At 31.7% G+C, this 16,694-nt stretch overlaps 1 protein-coding gene across 1 annotated transcript; it reads right to left on the bottom strand.

Moving 5' to 3' along the window:
- Nucleotides 1-1,922: 1,922 nt before the first annotated feature.
- Nucleotides 1,923-16,502, bottom strand: LOC143055951 (uncharacterized). Its single transcript, XM_076229009.1, has 8 exons — nucleotides 15,732-16,502; nucleotides 9,595-9,781; nucleotides 8,768-8,844; nucleotides 7,165-7,946; nucleotides 6,487-6,597; nucleotides 6,067-6,157; nucleotides 5,309-5,416; nucleotides 1,923-4,403 (listed from the first exon to the last, which is right to left on the bottom strand). Exons 1-8 carry the CDS (start codon nucleotides 16,252-16,254, stop codon nucleotides 3,604-3,606), a joined length of 2,679 nt encoding a protein of 892 aa, XP_076085124.1. The 5' UTR covers nucleotides 16,255-16,502; the 3' UTR covers nucleotides 1,923-3,603.
- Nucleotides 16,503-16,694: the final 192 nt, after the last annotated feature.

The following is a 16,694-nucleotide window of genomic DNA, read 5'->3' as shown; positions in this document are numbered from 1 at the left end:
GAGACATGTAATACAATATTGTGTGTCTCTTAATTATGATAGTTAATAGTGTTTTTTTTTTATTTCCAATAAATAAACTCATCATATATATATATATATATATATATATATATATATATATATATATATATATATATATATATATATATATATATATATATATTATATAGATGCCAGCACTAAATTTAGTCTTCTCTTCTTCTTTAGGTTTTCAGTAGTCCTTCAATGATTTGAAGATTATTTACTGTTTGCGCGCGCAGCTAACCTATATATTTACAAAGACAACAACAAAAATATTTGAAAATAAATTTGAGGTGCGTAATTTAACTTTTTAACGAGGCCCAATCTAAAAGAATTATGAAAAATCTGACCAATAACTATGTCTGAATTTTTTCCTCAATTCCTATATATGTATAATGAATGGATTAAGCTAAAAAAATATATACCTTACCTTTATTGTAGTAACGGGAGGGACATGCTAAAATAGGGCTAATATTATAATGGATATATAGTAAAAATTGCCCTGAAATGAACTAAAAGTGAATTTAAAAAAAAACTGTTCAATAACTAATTTTGTTTTTCACATAAGACATGCATCAAACATCACTCTTTCCATTCAAAGTCAGAAAACCAGGTGTTGCGGGGGAAAATTTTTATAGGGGGGGCTCTCAAAACCTACATTTTACCATTTTTTTAAAAGAAAATCAAGATATCACTCAAAATATCCAAAATTAATTTTTAAAAATGTAATAAGTTGTCTCTTTGTTATCCTGGATCAACAAAACTAATTATTAATTAAAAAAACATACTTAAAAGGTAAAATTTCACAAGGAGGGTGGGGTGCAAAATTTCAAGTCATTTATTATCATATCTTCACAAGCAAAAATCTAATAATCAAAAATAATTGAAAAGAAATATGTAAATGTAAATAAAACAAACTTATAATACATATATAAAAGAATGCATTTGAGTTGAAAGAAATAAAAAAAACTTGGTTTATTGGGTTTGACATTTTTGAAGGGAGAGTCTCAAAACTTTTTTTTATTTATTTTACAAATAGAAAATATCAATAGGAATTGAATTGCACTTTATTTGAATAAAGTAGATTCCTAGTTAAGACTTGCAAATGGAAATATTGGTTAAAAATCTTAATGGGGAACATCTCAAAACACAAATTGAATATCTAAAAAAATAAAATGTAATGCAATACCTTTTTTACATAATCAATGAACCGTGAAGTTGATTAGAAGGGTTAAATACCAAAATGATATTATTTATACTCTGATGCCTATAGGTTTATATAAAGTTTTCATAATGATATCATAGCACAATCCTTTATGGTAAAATAAAATAACTTCTACCTGCAGTTCAACCAGACTTTGTACCAATGGACTGTCGGACACAGAGATCTTTACACTATAATCCCCTACTTTTAGTAGACGTATATATATAAACTTGTGAGGGTTCAACTATAAAAACAGATATCTCATACAGAATCCTGTTGAAATCATTAAAAGCTGGTCTTTATAGCCTGAAGGCTTGGGTACTTTTAAGGCCGTGTGAACTCCTCTCTGGGAATGACAAGTCTTTTTTTTTCTGTCATATCATTTATCTTGAAATTTTGCTGAGCCATTGTATTCAACTGTTTTTTTAAAATGTTTTTGAGGCAATATGGAGAAGACTGTCAGTAGTCAATTCCAATGTCATTCAGTGCAGATCATATTGTGAGCCTTTATAGCTGAATCGGTTTCATTCGTAATCATACCACATCTTCTTATTTGTTTATATCTACTGCACCCGGGAGACTTGGTGATGACTTCATGCATTTGTTCCAACAATGTTCATTACTACAGACAGAACTAACACTCCCTGATCTATTCTTTGGTTTCTAGGCCAGATAAACATAATAAAAAAAAACAATCTCTTACTGATTGAGTATTTAATAATTTCAATATTAACAATATAACAAATAACATAAATTCAACAATGAAAACAAGGTAACTATATATGTTTATGAACAGATTTTTAAAGTCCCTAAAACATAAGGTTGATAACTGAAATCAAATGAAATTGTAATTTTTGTGCAACATTATAGGATTAAACTTATTTACTGGACGGAGTCCTAAACTTACAAACAAAAAAGAGGGCTTTTATGTTGAATTTGTGAGTCTGAGACCAGATTACAAAGCAACCACGTTCTAAAAAAATGTGCTAAATTCTGATAATTATTAATTGATACATTTTTAATATTTGTTTTCCAAATTTTATCTTTCTTCAGACCTCAAATTCTTTTCATGTGTACTGCGCATGACTATATTAGGGAAGCAGTTTTGGCAAAGGCGTTTATTGACGTACCCATCCTTCCAAGCATAACTTATCAATATAAACTGAACAGATGGTCACTCAGGAAAATGTGATTCAAGTTTTCCTACTGGTTTATCCAAGATATCCATTAGTATTACACAAATTTACAAAAGGTTAACAAATATAAAATGATTGTCTTGTAGAGAAGCCAAGAAAATTTTGTTCACAAATTTTCCTTATACACAAATACAATTGGTAGTAAAATTTCAAACTACCCTCTTACAGGAAGTTCCTGTACTGAAGATCTAATTATTGCACTCAACATGTTAAGATCTGGAGTCTATTCTGGACCAAATATGAAATTATTCCCTTTCATAGAAGCTTCTAAAGACAATTTTGAAGACAAACTTTTACCTTGTACAATGAGTAGTTACATTTAAAACTATCAGCAAACACAAAGTGGCTGAATTCAGATCTAAAAACTGCTTAATCGTTACAACTCAATATTATCAAGCTTTGGGCCAAATATAAAATCATCCCCTTTCATAAAAGCCAAGAAAACTTTACAAAAATAATTTCCTTGTACATTCAGCAGTCATACTTTAAACTGAGTAATTAATTTGGCTGCATACCAGATAAAAAAAATGCTTACAACTCTCCATGATCAAGCTCTGGGCTTCATATAAAATCATTCCCTCTCATAGAAGCGAAGAAATCATTGTCGAAAGATTAATAGACAGACAGAATTACATACCGTGATGTAGGTAAAATGATACCCCCACCTGAATATTTCCTTATAAAACAGAAAGATGTTGAAATTTCAGAAATCTTGGTAAATTGAAATTGTTCCTGGGAAAAATGCAACTAAAATTTTCCACATTGCTATCATGTGTGAAATGATACAAGTGTAAGATAAACGGGATGTTGTTGATTGATGAATCTGAAAAAGAATCACATGGTATTGCTGACTTATATAGTAGTTTCTGAGAAAAATGTGACAAAAAAAATATCAACTTGGCTATAATGTGTAAAATCATACTAATTTTGTTAAACAGGAAGTTGTTGAGTGGGGAATCTTAAAATGCATCACAGGTTAAAGCTTACTTATAAACCCTGAAATAAAATATCAGAAATCCTCGTCTTCAAGTTCCTCAAAAAATTAAACAAAATATATTTATGGCACAGACAGAGGTAGAACAGTAAACCCCTATTTTGTTTAAAGCGCATGTATAAATATTAAATGCTGCCCTATTTATCAATACATGTTCATGTGTATAGTCACTGTATACAGTAATAACATCATTCTTCATTAGAAAAAAAGTCAGCTATCTTTTGGATCACTCGACGATTGTTACTAATTCTGGCCTTTCCACTGCCTGTCTTTTCACTCAACAAATAAAATAGACCATCAAATCCATCTCTATGATAAGAAATTTTCAGATGATTGTAAGTCAATGTTGAATCTTCAAGTTTCTTGAAAATTGTTCTAGAGAGGACCTTATTTCTTAACAAGTGTTCTAATGACTCTTTATTCGGTTGCACACCCTGAAATGTAACTTGGTGACTGCTGTAAAAATAGTCAGATAGGAGAACATCAATTTTCTCCGTCTTTTTTACAAGAGACATAAGCATTCTACAATCATCTAAAGCGTTGTGAGCGGAATAAGCTTCATTCAACAGTTTCTGAGCAATATACTCTTGCTTGTAATTTTCAAATTCTGGATACAACATTTTGAAAAAAGGTAAAGTATCACAGAATCCAACAATATATCTTGAAAAATGATTCCATAATTTATAAAATTTTAATTGATTAAATAGTATGATACTGTCAAATCGCCTATTGTTATGAGCAGCAAGCACAATGTGTTTGTCACTGGCACAAAGTGACATTAAAAACTGTATGAAATCTAAAAGAACTTGCTGTGGGTGTTTATGTGAAACTGGTTCATCATTGTAAAGGAGCTCATTTGTCGCTGTATTAAACTTTAATCCTGTCACTCTACATGCATCTTCTGAAATTTCTTGAGTAGGAGTTGCGTATCTGTTAAATTCCTGTTCTTCACAAACTGCAGAGATTTGTGTAATTGAACTTTGTCTACCTATATAAAAAAGAAAATAACTTAATAAATTGATGAAAATAAGTAGATTGAATGATTGTCATGGTAAAAGTTCAATTGCAAATTTCTTTTGTATAATTAAACCAAGAGTAACAATAGTGGACACAGATCAGTATGGATAGTACTTAGCAGTCTGAGAGTATTGCATAGGAATATGACTCAACTTACTAAAGGATACCTCCACATCCCACATTTGATTAACTAAATTATATCAATTATCTCCCTTGGAATTTCTTAGACCAGGATTTTTTTTCTTTATATTTTCCAATAAATGTGCATCTATGACTTAAATTTTGTGTAAGTTTCATAACATTTCCTTGATGAGGCATTCTAAAAAGTTGCAGATTAAAAAGGTGGAAGGACATTATTTGGCTCAACTAATGAATTCCTGATTGTCTAGAACTTTTTCCGAATAAAATACCATTGTTATACGACAGTGTTTTTTTTTTTACAATAGAACTATAAACGAACACAAGCTTTTTTTTTTAGAAAATTTTCTCTTGACTATTTACCTAATAGTAAAAAAGACTTAACCAGCAAATAGTTTTTAACCATTTCCTGAACTTTTGTCTTTGGATAAAAGTGACATCATAGTCTGATAATACATCATTCTGATGCCATGGTTTTCTTTATAAAAAAATAGTTATTGACTGGCTTTTTCAAACAATAGCAAGTTTAACTATGCTTCCATTCTTTATCCATTCAATGATTTGTCCTTACAGCCTGTCAGTCAATAAGTATATAATATTGTCAGAAAATATCAAGTTTTTGTGAATACTTGGCTGATAGGTGAAATTGTTTGGCAAGTCTGGCATATTCCCTTACTCCTGAAGCTTGTACAAATAAACTTGATGCTTTACTATTTCCAATTCATATTTATATCATACTTAGTCCTGTGGTCTCTAAATCATAAAAAACTACAACTTTCTCAATATTTTCACAGTTGTCCTCTGATGGTCCTGGAATAACTGTCAAATCAGGTTCTTGTGCATCAGCTAAAATATACAATTGAGGTCAAATTATATCTTGTAAGAAGACCTATCTGGAAAAATTCAATATAATGTATAAAATTAGAAAGAAGGGATGTAATAACACTGTTTCGGTTTTTGTGTTGTAATCCACTGTCATATGAAAAAGTAATGGAAACACTTTTTTTTTGTTAAATCTTCAAAATACATTTTGATTTCAAATTTCTTTCTTATTTTGATATTGTTATATATTGGATAAATGTATATTTGAAAATTGTATATTTGGATATTTGAAAAAAAAACATAATATAAGTTATATGAAATAGAAACCACAAAAGAGAGTAACAGTATTATAAATAATTTACCAATAATGTTAGCAGGGCAATTTCATTAATGGAAATTAGTCATGTTCTTTCATTGTCAAAATTATATTAAAAGGTTGTTCATCATGAAAGTTCAATCATATTCCCCAAACATCTATGTTGTCAAAAAACTCTAACAAAAATTATCTTTCTTTGTTAGAAAATAGTAAATCCCAAATTAATATAACTATAATTTTATATCAAATATTTTGAAATATATTTTATATATGGGTAGTGCTTTGATAACATGTTGTAGGAACAATTATTGTTTTTTTAAATTCTTATTGAAGACGTACAGATAAAATTTATACATACCAATGACATTTGAGCAGTAAGTGTCCCCTTCCCTGATTTCATGACTTCTTGTTTCTGAAGATCTCTGACTTTTAAGTTTTAAACGTTGTAACTGTAAAATAAAGTCTACACACTCTAAAGCATGACAAATTTAATGTTTATTCACATAGTTATAATGATACAATAGGATAATACTTTATATAAAATTTTAAAAAAAAACCAACAATTTAGAGGATTTTTTTTCATTTAAAACTTTCTATCATATGATCAAAGGGATGTAACTCCCACTAAACAGGGATTTTAAATTTTTTTTATCATGAAAATAAGAAATTTCAAAAGGCTGCATAAAACTATGTTTAGAATTTATCAATCTCCTTAAAAGTCATTTAATGTATAAAGATTGTGTTCGAATGAAAATTCTGAAATGCTTTTAAATCAAACCTTAAATTCCTTAGTCTTTGCTACAGTCCTTTTCCTGTTAACATCCTTGTCTCTTATTGCAGCTGTTACTGTTGTGGCAATTCCAGGACTAAGACCAAGCTCTTCATGGACCTAAAAAAAACACACAAGAACTTGGGAGCTGTGTCTTACATTGTGTATGATAACATTTCACAAAGCTACCATCCTAAACAACATTTATATTATTCTTTTTGATATATTTTTTTCTATGTATGTGCCTGTCTCAAGTAAGGAACCTGTAATTCTGTGGTTGTTGTTTGTTTATGTGTTAGTGTTACAAATTTGTTTTTTGTTCTATTTCTTTTATAAAAATAAGGCGGTTAGTTTGCTCTGAATTGTTTTACATTGTCATTTCGTGCCTTTTATAGCTGACTATGCAGTATGGGCTTGGCTCATTGTTGAAGGCCATACAGTCACCTATATATATAATTGTTAATTTCTGTGTCAAGTTTGTCTCATGGAGAGTTGTCTCATTGGCAATCATACCATATCTTCTTTTTTATATCTATGAGTTTCATGTGATTATGGTTTATCTTTCAACTTAACCTAATTAGTGAACCAGTTTTACAGTTTTTCAAGTTTATAAACCATATTCTGTTTAAAAAAATAATTTGATGAATGTTTTTATATTTATACTTTATTTAAATAAATTATTAGTACCTGTGCAACATATTTGTAGCCTTCATTTTTTTGACAAACAGCAGCAGACAATCTGTGAGCTAAACTTCCACTCTCACTGTAATGCTTGTCTTTTGGGGCCTTTGATCGAACAGTGTTGTTAAAGCTTTCATTAGGATTACTGGAATCTAGTTTGCTCATCTTTCCCGGGTCAAGGTCTGTAAACACTTTTAAAAGATCTTTTTTCAAGTTTTCATCTTTGAGATCTGCACCCCATGGTAGATTTCTGTGCTTTGCTGTGGGTTTGTTTTTCATTTGGCACCAGTCTCCACATCCATCATGATTACCAAACTGGTGTAGCACTACAGATGGTAAACTGTTCTTTATTCTGTCTGAGTCACCTTTGTTTTGGGCTAACATGAAAGAAAAACTTTTAATGAGAGCAGTAATTGTTTTTACAGACAGCTCTTTATATTTGCCTTTTATTTTGTGGAGCCTATTTGATATGTTCTTCTTTACATGATTGATGTCACTGACCTTTTCCAAACATGAGTCAACTTCACATCTTGCCCGATTGAATGCTGTGCAATCGTCATCTCCTATTAGTGTTATTACCGGGGTATCTTTCTTTTTGGCGTCTTTTAGTATTTCCACAATCATGTCTGGTTCCATAGATTTGGCTGAGCCACACCAATTCTTACGACATTTATGTTTTGTTGGTAGCTGTTTTTTTAATTTTGCCACATCACATTTCCTGCATCTCTTATATCGAGCACTATAGCCAACAACCTTTCCTGTTTTTTTCCCAATCATGGAAGTTGTTCCTACAAAATAAGTTTTCCATTGAATATTTTTTTTAAATTACTGGATTTCACTAATTACGTGTTACACCCACTTTCATGTCAAAAGGAATCTAGCTCCTCATATATATTATTCACATTATTGTACCCTTCATAAAAATAGTTGATACCAGGAGTATTTTTAATGTATTTTTATTCAAATTTATTTCATTTTTATAACCCTGTTCATTTTTATACACATATGTTTTTCTGCTGGTGGAAAATATTCTTTTTTACCTCTATGCCTTTTTCAATTTAGTTTTGCCAACAAACATAAACATATTTTACATACAATTTTCCTTACTTAGAAAAAAACCAAAAGAGAAAAAAAAAGAAGATGTGGTATGATTGCACATGAGACAACTCTCCACAAGAGCCCAAGATGACATAGAAATTAACAATTATAGGTCACTGTACGGCCTTTAACAATGAGCAAAGCCAATACAGTATAGTCAACTGTTAAAGGCCCCTAAGTGACAAATAAATCAATATTGTCTGATGAAGTATTCATTTTGTCCAAGAAACCCGTAAAAGGTAAACAAGATGGATAAAATCCAATTGTTATAATTTCTTTAGCCAAATTCTTTTGCAAACGATGAATCTTTCATTGCAAACATTTTTTTTTCTTTTCCAAAATGTGTAAAAATGGAGGCTGCCAACGGAAACCCTGCTTCCAAGAATGATATATCTGTTCAATATTTCTTAGTTTTAAGAATAAAATAAGTTTTTTTTTAGTTTTAGTATGACATGTAAACAGATCATAATACTTCCATCTTGAGATAGGTAAATAATAAAGATATAGTTACCAGACAAACTATTGTAACACCTTCCTGAGCCCCTTCTCTGATAAGCTCCGTCTGCTGATGCTGTTATTCCAGTTACACTAATAGGGCCACACACAGGATTAGTGTTATCTGTTGAAGCTATTCCACTACTGCTTGTTGCAGTTTCTGACCCACTAGCAATGGCATGAATTGCATCACTGTCATTATCGGCTTGTAAATTACCTGAAATGAAAAAATGATTGACAAGTTAAAAGATAAAAGCACTACATATGGACAGCAACCCTACAACAGGTCAGGCAATGTCTGATTCCCCTGAAAATTTAAGGGAATATAGATCTTGACCCCATGTCAAATATATACTAATTGCTTTAGTTTCAGAGTTATAAGCCAAAATCTGCATTTCAACCCTATGATTTATTTATAGCAATGGCAGCCATGTTTTTTTTACAAAAGAGAAAATAAAACACAAACCTTGTACTAAATAAGGATAATTAAGACTTAGTTTGGTGTTCATTGTTTCATAGCAGGTTTTTTGAAAGTTAACAAACTCAAATAATAGACAAATTACATGTGAACAAAGCCAGATCTAGCTAGCCTCTTGTTTATCATATGAATAAAGTTCTATTTTTCTTTAAAGACTGACATATAAAAACCTATGTTGCGTTAATTATGATTTAAACTTCATTTCATGCTCATTCAAAATAGTGCTAATTTTCACACAACAAATCACATTCACATTAATATTCATGACATGTGTAGAGTGGTTCAATCCTTTGTAGATTGATATTCAATACTAGAAAATATCAGGCTTACACAAATCTGTCATTAAAGAGTCATCATTGATTTACTCACAAGTTTTTGTTAGCAATCCCTCCTCAAACAAAGCATTGTCTACGGATTGTTGTGCTATATTTTCAAGAATAGGCCCAACCTCTTCACAACGTCTTCTTATCAGGCTTTCACTGACATTTGGCAAATTTAGTGATGTAAATAAATTATTAAGCTGTATTGGTCCTATTCCACTGTGGTACATACCTGAAATATTAATTTTCATTTAAAAAATTGCAGTATTTGTATGTGTCAATACATTTATGTACATATAGGAATCTGATGTACAGTAGTTATCATGTGTTTATGTAATTTATACATGTTTCTCGTTACTCGTTTTTATATAGATTAGACCGTTGGCTCCAAGTTGAAGGCCGTACATTGACCTTATATAATAATGGTTTACTTTTATAAATTGTTATTTGGATGGAGAGTTGTCTCATTGGCACTCACACCACATCTTCCTATATCTAACATATATATATTTTAAAACTAAAAATTTGAACAACAGTACTAATATAAGGTGACATACTGCAGCTGTGCTATATGAGCAGTCAAATTGCATCGACTATAATTCATCTGTGATAAACAGTCAGTGATCGTACATGTATATATCCCCTTGTATATGACGTAGACAATGGTTTTCTGTACAGTTTAATTGATGACGTCAATAAAATATACAGGTTGGCGGAAATTTTACGCCTTTGGCTTATAAGTAAGAAATGATAGTTTCTACTCTAAATACATCAATTAGATCAGTTATAAGAGTTGCAGTTTATAGTGAAATATAAATTTTATTTGTACTTGGCTGGAAAAAAACTTTTTCTCGCCACAGCCTCGCTTTCTATCTGCTTCTACATGTTGTAAGTCTTGTACAGATAACATTGATATTTCGTGACATCAAAAGATTATAACCAAAGGCTGCAAAATTTTCCTAAAATTACTAATTCCGGGGCAGCAGCCCAACAACAAGTTGCCCGAATGGTCTGAAAATTAAAGGGCAGATAAAACTTGACCTACATGTAATGAACAAAAAAAAACTGCATTTTACCCTACAGTACTCTTCAAAAATATCGATTCGATAACTTTTTTCTCCGATTTCCGTGTTTCTCGGAATCACACCGAGTACCGCGGATTTCACTCCTAAAATCCTCCAAAGATTCTCTCCCAACACCGCGTGGCTGTTAATTGGTTTATTGCCCATCGGATGTACTTCAAATTAACGGCGCGTGACAACATAATTGGATTACCCAGATAATTTACCTTTGAACATTTAATCGATCTTGGTTGCACAGGTGTGCTTTAAAATCACGGTATTATAAATTGAACAAATGTTTTCCTTTCTTTGACAGATAAAGATGTGACAATGTCATTTAGAATAAGATAATTATTATCCTTTATATTTGTGTCTTATGCCGTTATCTTTAAAATAGAACGTACATACGAAAAAGTATGAAGAAAATTGTTATTTTGTGTTTCTATTACAGTCCGGTCAGGTCATACATTGTGTAACTGTGTTCTTTCAGCAAGGACGATTTTGCCACAATTAGTTTCTTTTATAACTTATTCAATAAGCAATATCAGCGCATTAATTGTTCATTATTAAAAAATCAACTGGCTAATAAAATCATGTTGTTTTTTCGGTAACCCGATTCATCGGATCATCAAGTAAACTTAATTTATTGAGCAATGTAAAATATTATGTTTCACCACCTCGGTACATTTATACAGACTTGAATAATTCAAATTACGAACAGAAACTGTTAAATGACAACTCTGTTGACAAAGAAAATAATTTCAAGTGATATTGATAGCGCTCGTCATTTTCGCATTTTACGGAACGGTTTTCAAATTGACGAAAGTATTTATATCAATTTCGTCATTTGAATTTGGAAAGTGAAAAATATTTTCACATTAATTATATAATAAATGTACTATAATTCTACCGGTGTTTGACAAGTTTATGACGCTCAATCATTTTACGTTTACAAAAGATGTTAAAAGTTGTGATGATAAGTAATCCGCTTATCGCTATCCGATAGGTCACTAATCCTTTAATTATTAATAAAATTTATCAAACCTCATAATTGCCCATCATAATATTCTATTCCAGTTAAATCAGTCATCATTTTATTTTCAAAATTTCCCAACCGCCTATAAATCAATTGTAAAAGGACCTTCTGGAGCCTCAATACGATTGCACAAAAATGTCGTTCTGCAACTTTAGAAACCTTGAATGGACTTTCCCACGGTCGGCCAGAAAGGTCACCTGAGTTTACTAGTACGCGATATTTTTTCCCGCCCTTTAAAAAACTCGTGCTGTGGATAACATTGATGTTAACTATTTTTAGCATTTAACATTGTTAAGTAAGTCAAGTTCAAGTTCAACCCAAACTGTTGATAACTGAGATGTGTATCGTGGAATTGTCTTCGCACGGCAAATAATTGTTTTTAAAATCTTTTGTTGAAAATACACAAATTTACATTCATTGTGCGAAAGTTAATATTAAACAAAGTTGAATTAATGCAGCTGGAAGTATTCCTGTTGTAACGGAAATGTATTATTATTCTGCTGTACTGCCAACAAATCGTAAAACGAAAATGCCGTAATTGTTAAGCATAACGAATGGTGAATAATATTTTCCTTTTTACTTGAATATACAAAACTTTCAAACAATTATTACGGGGCAATTATTTTGTCTAATGAATGGTGAATAAATTTTCCTTTTTACTTGCATATATAAAACTTTTAGACTTATAATTTTTAAATAAAGACTTTAACTTTGAAGTAGAATATTTTGTTTTTCACAAATTCCGCTATATTTTATAATCGTTTTTTTTTTTAAAGCAAGTACATTAAGGTTAAGATATTTTTAGATGGGCTAACAAAAAATACGAAAATATTTTGACTTTAGTTTTTATTACCACAAATGAAATTTAATTAGTATTAAAGACATTTAAAATTATACACCTGTTTGACACTTAAACTGGTACAGTAGACCGGAAATATAATTCTTTATTACTTCAACCTTTACCTGTCAGGTAATCCAATTACCCATTCAGTCTTGTGCCGGTATAGATCAAAGTAGGATAAGGGCAATTAATTCCTCGGTGTAGAGAGTGAGCTCGTTATCACAATAAACATTTACCTGATTTTGGGAGAGATTACTCACAAATTCCTCCCAACATTTTTGGAGGAATATCGGAGTTTTTCGGAGTGGCTCCGACATTTTCCTCGGTGTAGGGTGTGGGAGAGTTGGTACTCTTGAAGGGTACTGTATGTATTTTTAGCCATGGCTGCCATCTTGATTCATGGGGGGGGGGGGGGGGGGGGGAGGGTCATGGGACACATCTTTTTAACAAGATAGTATCATACCATAATGATAAACGCAATGATCATGATGACTGTGGACAAGTTTGGTTAAATTTTTCTTAGTATAGTTTCAGAGGAGAAGATTTTTGTAAAAACCATGATGGACGCAAAGTGATGAGAAAAGCTAACTTAACCCTTTTTACTAATTTATATGTTTACTTAAAATCTTGCCTTGAGCTGATAGACAATTTAATTTTTATGTGGTGTTTTTTTCATTAACAATTAGCAATTTAATGATCAGTATATATCTGGACAACTGATCTGCCAAATTAATTGCTATTTTTTTTTAAAAGAAACAAAAGTATTTAATGATTTCAATGCACAAATAATATAAATATAAAAAGTCTGGTTAAACAGTTTTCTATATATAGAACAAGGAGACTATATCAGACCCTAAAAAAAGAATAGGTTTGTTTGCCCTAATGCTACATGTACCTTCCTTGAAAATACTACCTACTTAAAAATCTTTTATTGTCCTAATGTGAAAATATTTATTTTTATTCAGATAGACATGAAGATTTATAAACATTGATACTTAAATTTCTCATAGCCAAAAGAAAAAGAAAAGAAATAGCCTACCTACATTGTAGCAACAAATATACCCACTTTCTCGATGCATAGATTGGGTACTAAGGGTTTTGGCAAACCAAAATATTTCTAAGTGTGGCCTCATTCTGACACCAAATTTTCACTGATTTTGGATGTATCCACATTGCGGCACATGATGTTAAAGGTTTTGTTATAAGAGTCAGGGTTCTCACTAGGAATTTTTCATGGTGAGTCCTGGGACTCATCACTTTTAGAAATGGTGAGTCCCAAAAGATTTTGATGAGTCCAGGATGCAATGTATTTTTTTTGTATCATAAGATAATGATCAAATGTGACGAAATACAACTTATAAAACGATGCGTGTTGGGTTGGTAGATTTTATTAAATCAATAAAAAATATGACTTCTTAATAGTTATTGCTCAAAATTTATACATGTTACAGACTTCTTTCTGGGTCTATATCATATCCTTGATGTGGGGCCACATTGAAATAAATGTTGGTTTGCCACAACCAGAGTTCCATAAAAAAGATCAGGGCAATAGTCTGAGTATTTGGTGCATAGTACAGAATAAATTTAAAATGTACATGTACAGAATATAAAAAAGAAGATGTGGTATGATTGCCAATGAGACAACTGTTCACAAGACAGTTTTTACAACTAAAGGTCACTGTACAGCCTTCAACAGTGAGCCAAAGCCCATTCAGCATAGTTACATGTAGCTTCAAAAGGCCCTGAAAGCTATATCATAATTATGTCAACAAATTTAATCACAATCCTAATTCAGACAGTATCAAGCTGGAATATTGTGTCCAATATTGCCCCAATTGTCAGGGTTTGATAAGCGCTCAATGAAGCATTTTATTCTACTGTGTAAAGTACCTTTTCACTGGATGATGTAAGATTTTGGTTCTGTAAATTTGATTTTGTATTTTTTACATTCTTGCCCGACAGAAAAAAAACAACCAAAAGCAATAAACTAAAGTAACGATGATAGTCCGTTGGAAGGGGACGAAAATTGGCTGATCCGTGTTAAGAGAGAGTCATATCTCTTGCACGGAAGCAAGACAAGTCGCCCCACTGGCAAGTCGCCCCACACCTAATCGCCCCACTTTTTCACCAACTCGCCCCACTTTAAAAAAAACCGCCCCAACCTGGATTACCAAATCGCCCCACTTTTTAAAAAATCGTCCCACATGTGAAATTGGTTTAATCATGTTAAATATTTATTTTAACTCTATTCATACTTGTACTATTCATAAGTGGAAATATTAATACTCACTTCTTACTGCTATATTAAAAAAAGGGAATAATATAAGAAGTTTCTATAAGGTTTTCAATGGGATAGCATCTTTTTCCATAAGTGGGGCGAGTTGGAAGGAGTAATATTCATGGAATTTAACTTATATACAATGGGATAACATCTTTTTCTACAAGTGGGGCGAGTTGGCAGGAGTAATATTCACGGAATTTAACTTATATACAACGGGATAACATCTTTTTCCATAAGTGGGGCGAGTTGGCATCCTGGTTAATAATATTAAATATAATATAAATCTAGATTATTATCATTTTCTTTTAAGTGGGGCGAGTTGGCAGGAGTAATATTCACGGAATAACATCTTTTTCCATAAGTGGGGCGAGTTGGCATTACTACATTCATCCTGGTTAATAATATATTAATCTAGATATTATCATTTTCCATAAGTGGGGCGAGTTCGCAGGAGTAATATTCACGGAATTTAACTTAAACAATGTATATACAACGGGATAACATCTTTTTCCATAAGTGGGGCGAGTTGGCTTTACTAAATTCATCCTGGTTAATAATATATTAATCTAGATTTTATCGTTTTCCATTCAGTGGGGCAAGTTTTCAGGAGTAATATTAACGGGATTTAACACATTTCACAAGTACGCCAATTTTTTAAAAAGTGGGCCGATTTGGTAATCCAGGTTGGGGCGGTTTTTTTTTTTAAAGTGGGGCGAGTTGGTGAAAAAGTGGGGCGATTAGGAGTGGGGCGACTTGCCAGTGGGGCGACTTGTCATGGATTCCTCTTGCACGTTAAAGACACCCTTGTAGATTTCGAAAAAGAGTAGGCTAATGCGACTACAAGGCAGCACTCGCAAGACATCATAATTATTTGCAGTCCAGGAATTGGTACTAGGTAAACATGCTACATGTGAATATAAAGTATAAATATACAGGGTGTGCAGATTTTATTTTTGCACTTACCAGTTGCAAGTTTGGTGTTGACATCAAATATCCTTGGCCCATGGGATGCATTGTGGGTTTTGCCCATGGCAACACGTACAAAGTCATTACAGTTATAACAACGAACAATCAGGTGACCACATAAACCAGCAGGCAAAATTCCAATTCCATCTTTTAACTTTAATGTAATGTCACATCTGGAACATCTCATATTATCGAAAAAGGTTTGAATGTCAATCACATGTCTGGTATAACCTATTGGCTTTAATTTTCCAGAAAAATAGAACTCATTGATCTCATCAAACGATGCAGAGGATTGATACGTGTGATCATGTTGGAAAGAACCTGGTGTAAAAGATGTATCAAAATCGGGCGTAAAAGTAGTATCAAAATCGGGTGTAAAAATAGTATCAAAATCGAGTGTAGATGGTGTATCAAAATCAGTTGTGGATAAATCGGGTCTAGATATGTTGTCTAATCTGTTGTTGTAAGTCTCTGCCTGACAGTTTTTCAAAAACCGACCGTTCTTCTTTCTGCTAGGCATGTCGTCTGATATTGTTTACATTGCCGTAAATGGCGCGAAACTATGTCGTAAACAATAATAACAGTATAAATTTAAATAAAATATAAACTACGATCAAAAATTGATTTATTTTATCATTTTAGTTCCTAAAATAATCAGAAAAGGTATTGTTTATATTTATTTTATGTGTTATGTTATAACCGTTAAACCAACTACCGAAAAATGCCCGAGTTGCGCAATATTCAAAAACGCGTTCTAGATCGGGCCTCGTTAAATTAAAAGGTGATTAAAACTATGTACATAGGCTAATAATGAGTTAGATGAATTTGTGGAGAACAGCTGGTGTGAGCTGTTCTCTAAAAGTGTCGACTGTGGCGACAGCGACTGTTTGCATTGGCAATATTAAAGTTCCACTGAGTTATGGTATATGGAAAAAATGCCGGAATATTTATATGCATCTT

Source organism: Mytilus galloprovincialis, chromosome 13, assembly GCF_965363235.1.
Source record: "Mytilus galloprovincialis chromosome 13, xbMytGall1.hap1.1, whole genome shotgun sequence".
NCBI classification, from domain to species: domain Eukaryota; kingdom Metazoa; phylum Mollusca; class Bivalvia; order Mytilida; family Mytilidae; genus Mytilus; species Mytilus galloprovincialis.
The sequence above is the reverse complement of the archived record's forward strand: the minus strand, read 5'-3'. Positions and strand labels throughout refer to the sequence as shown.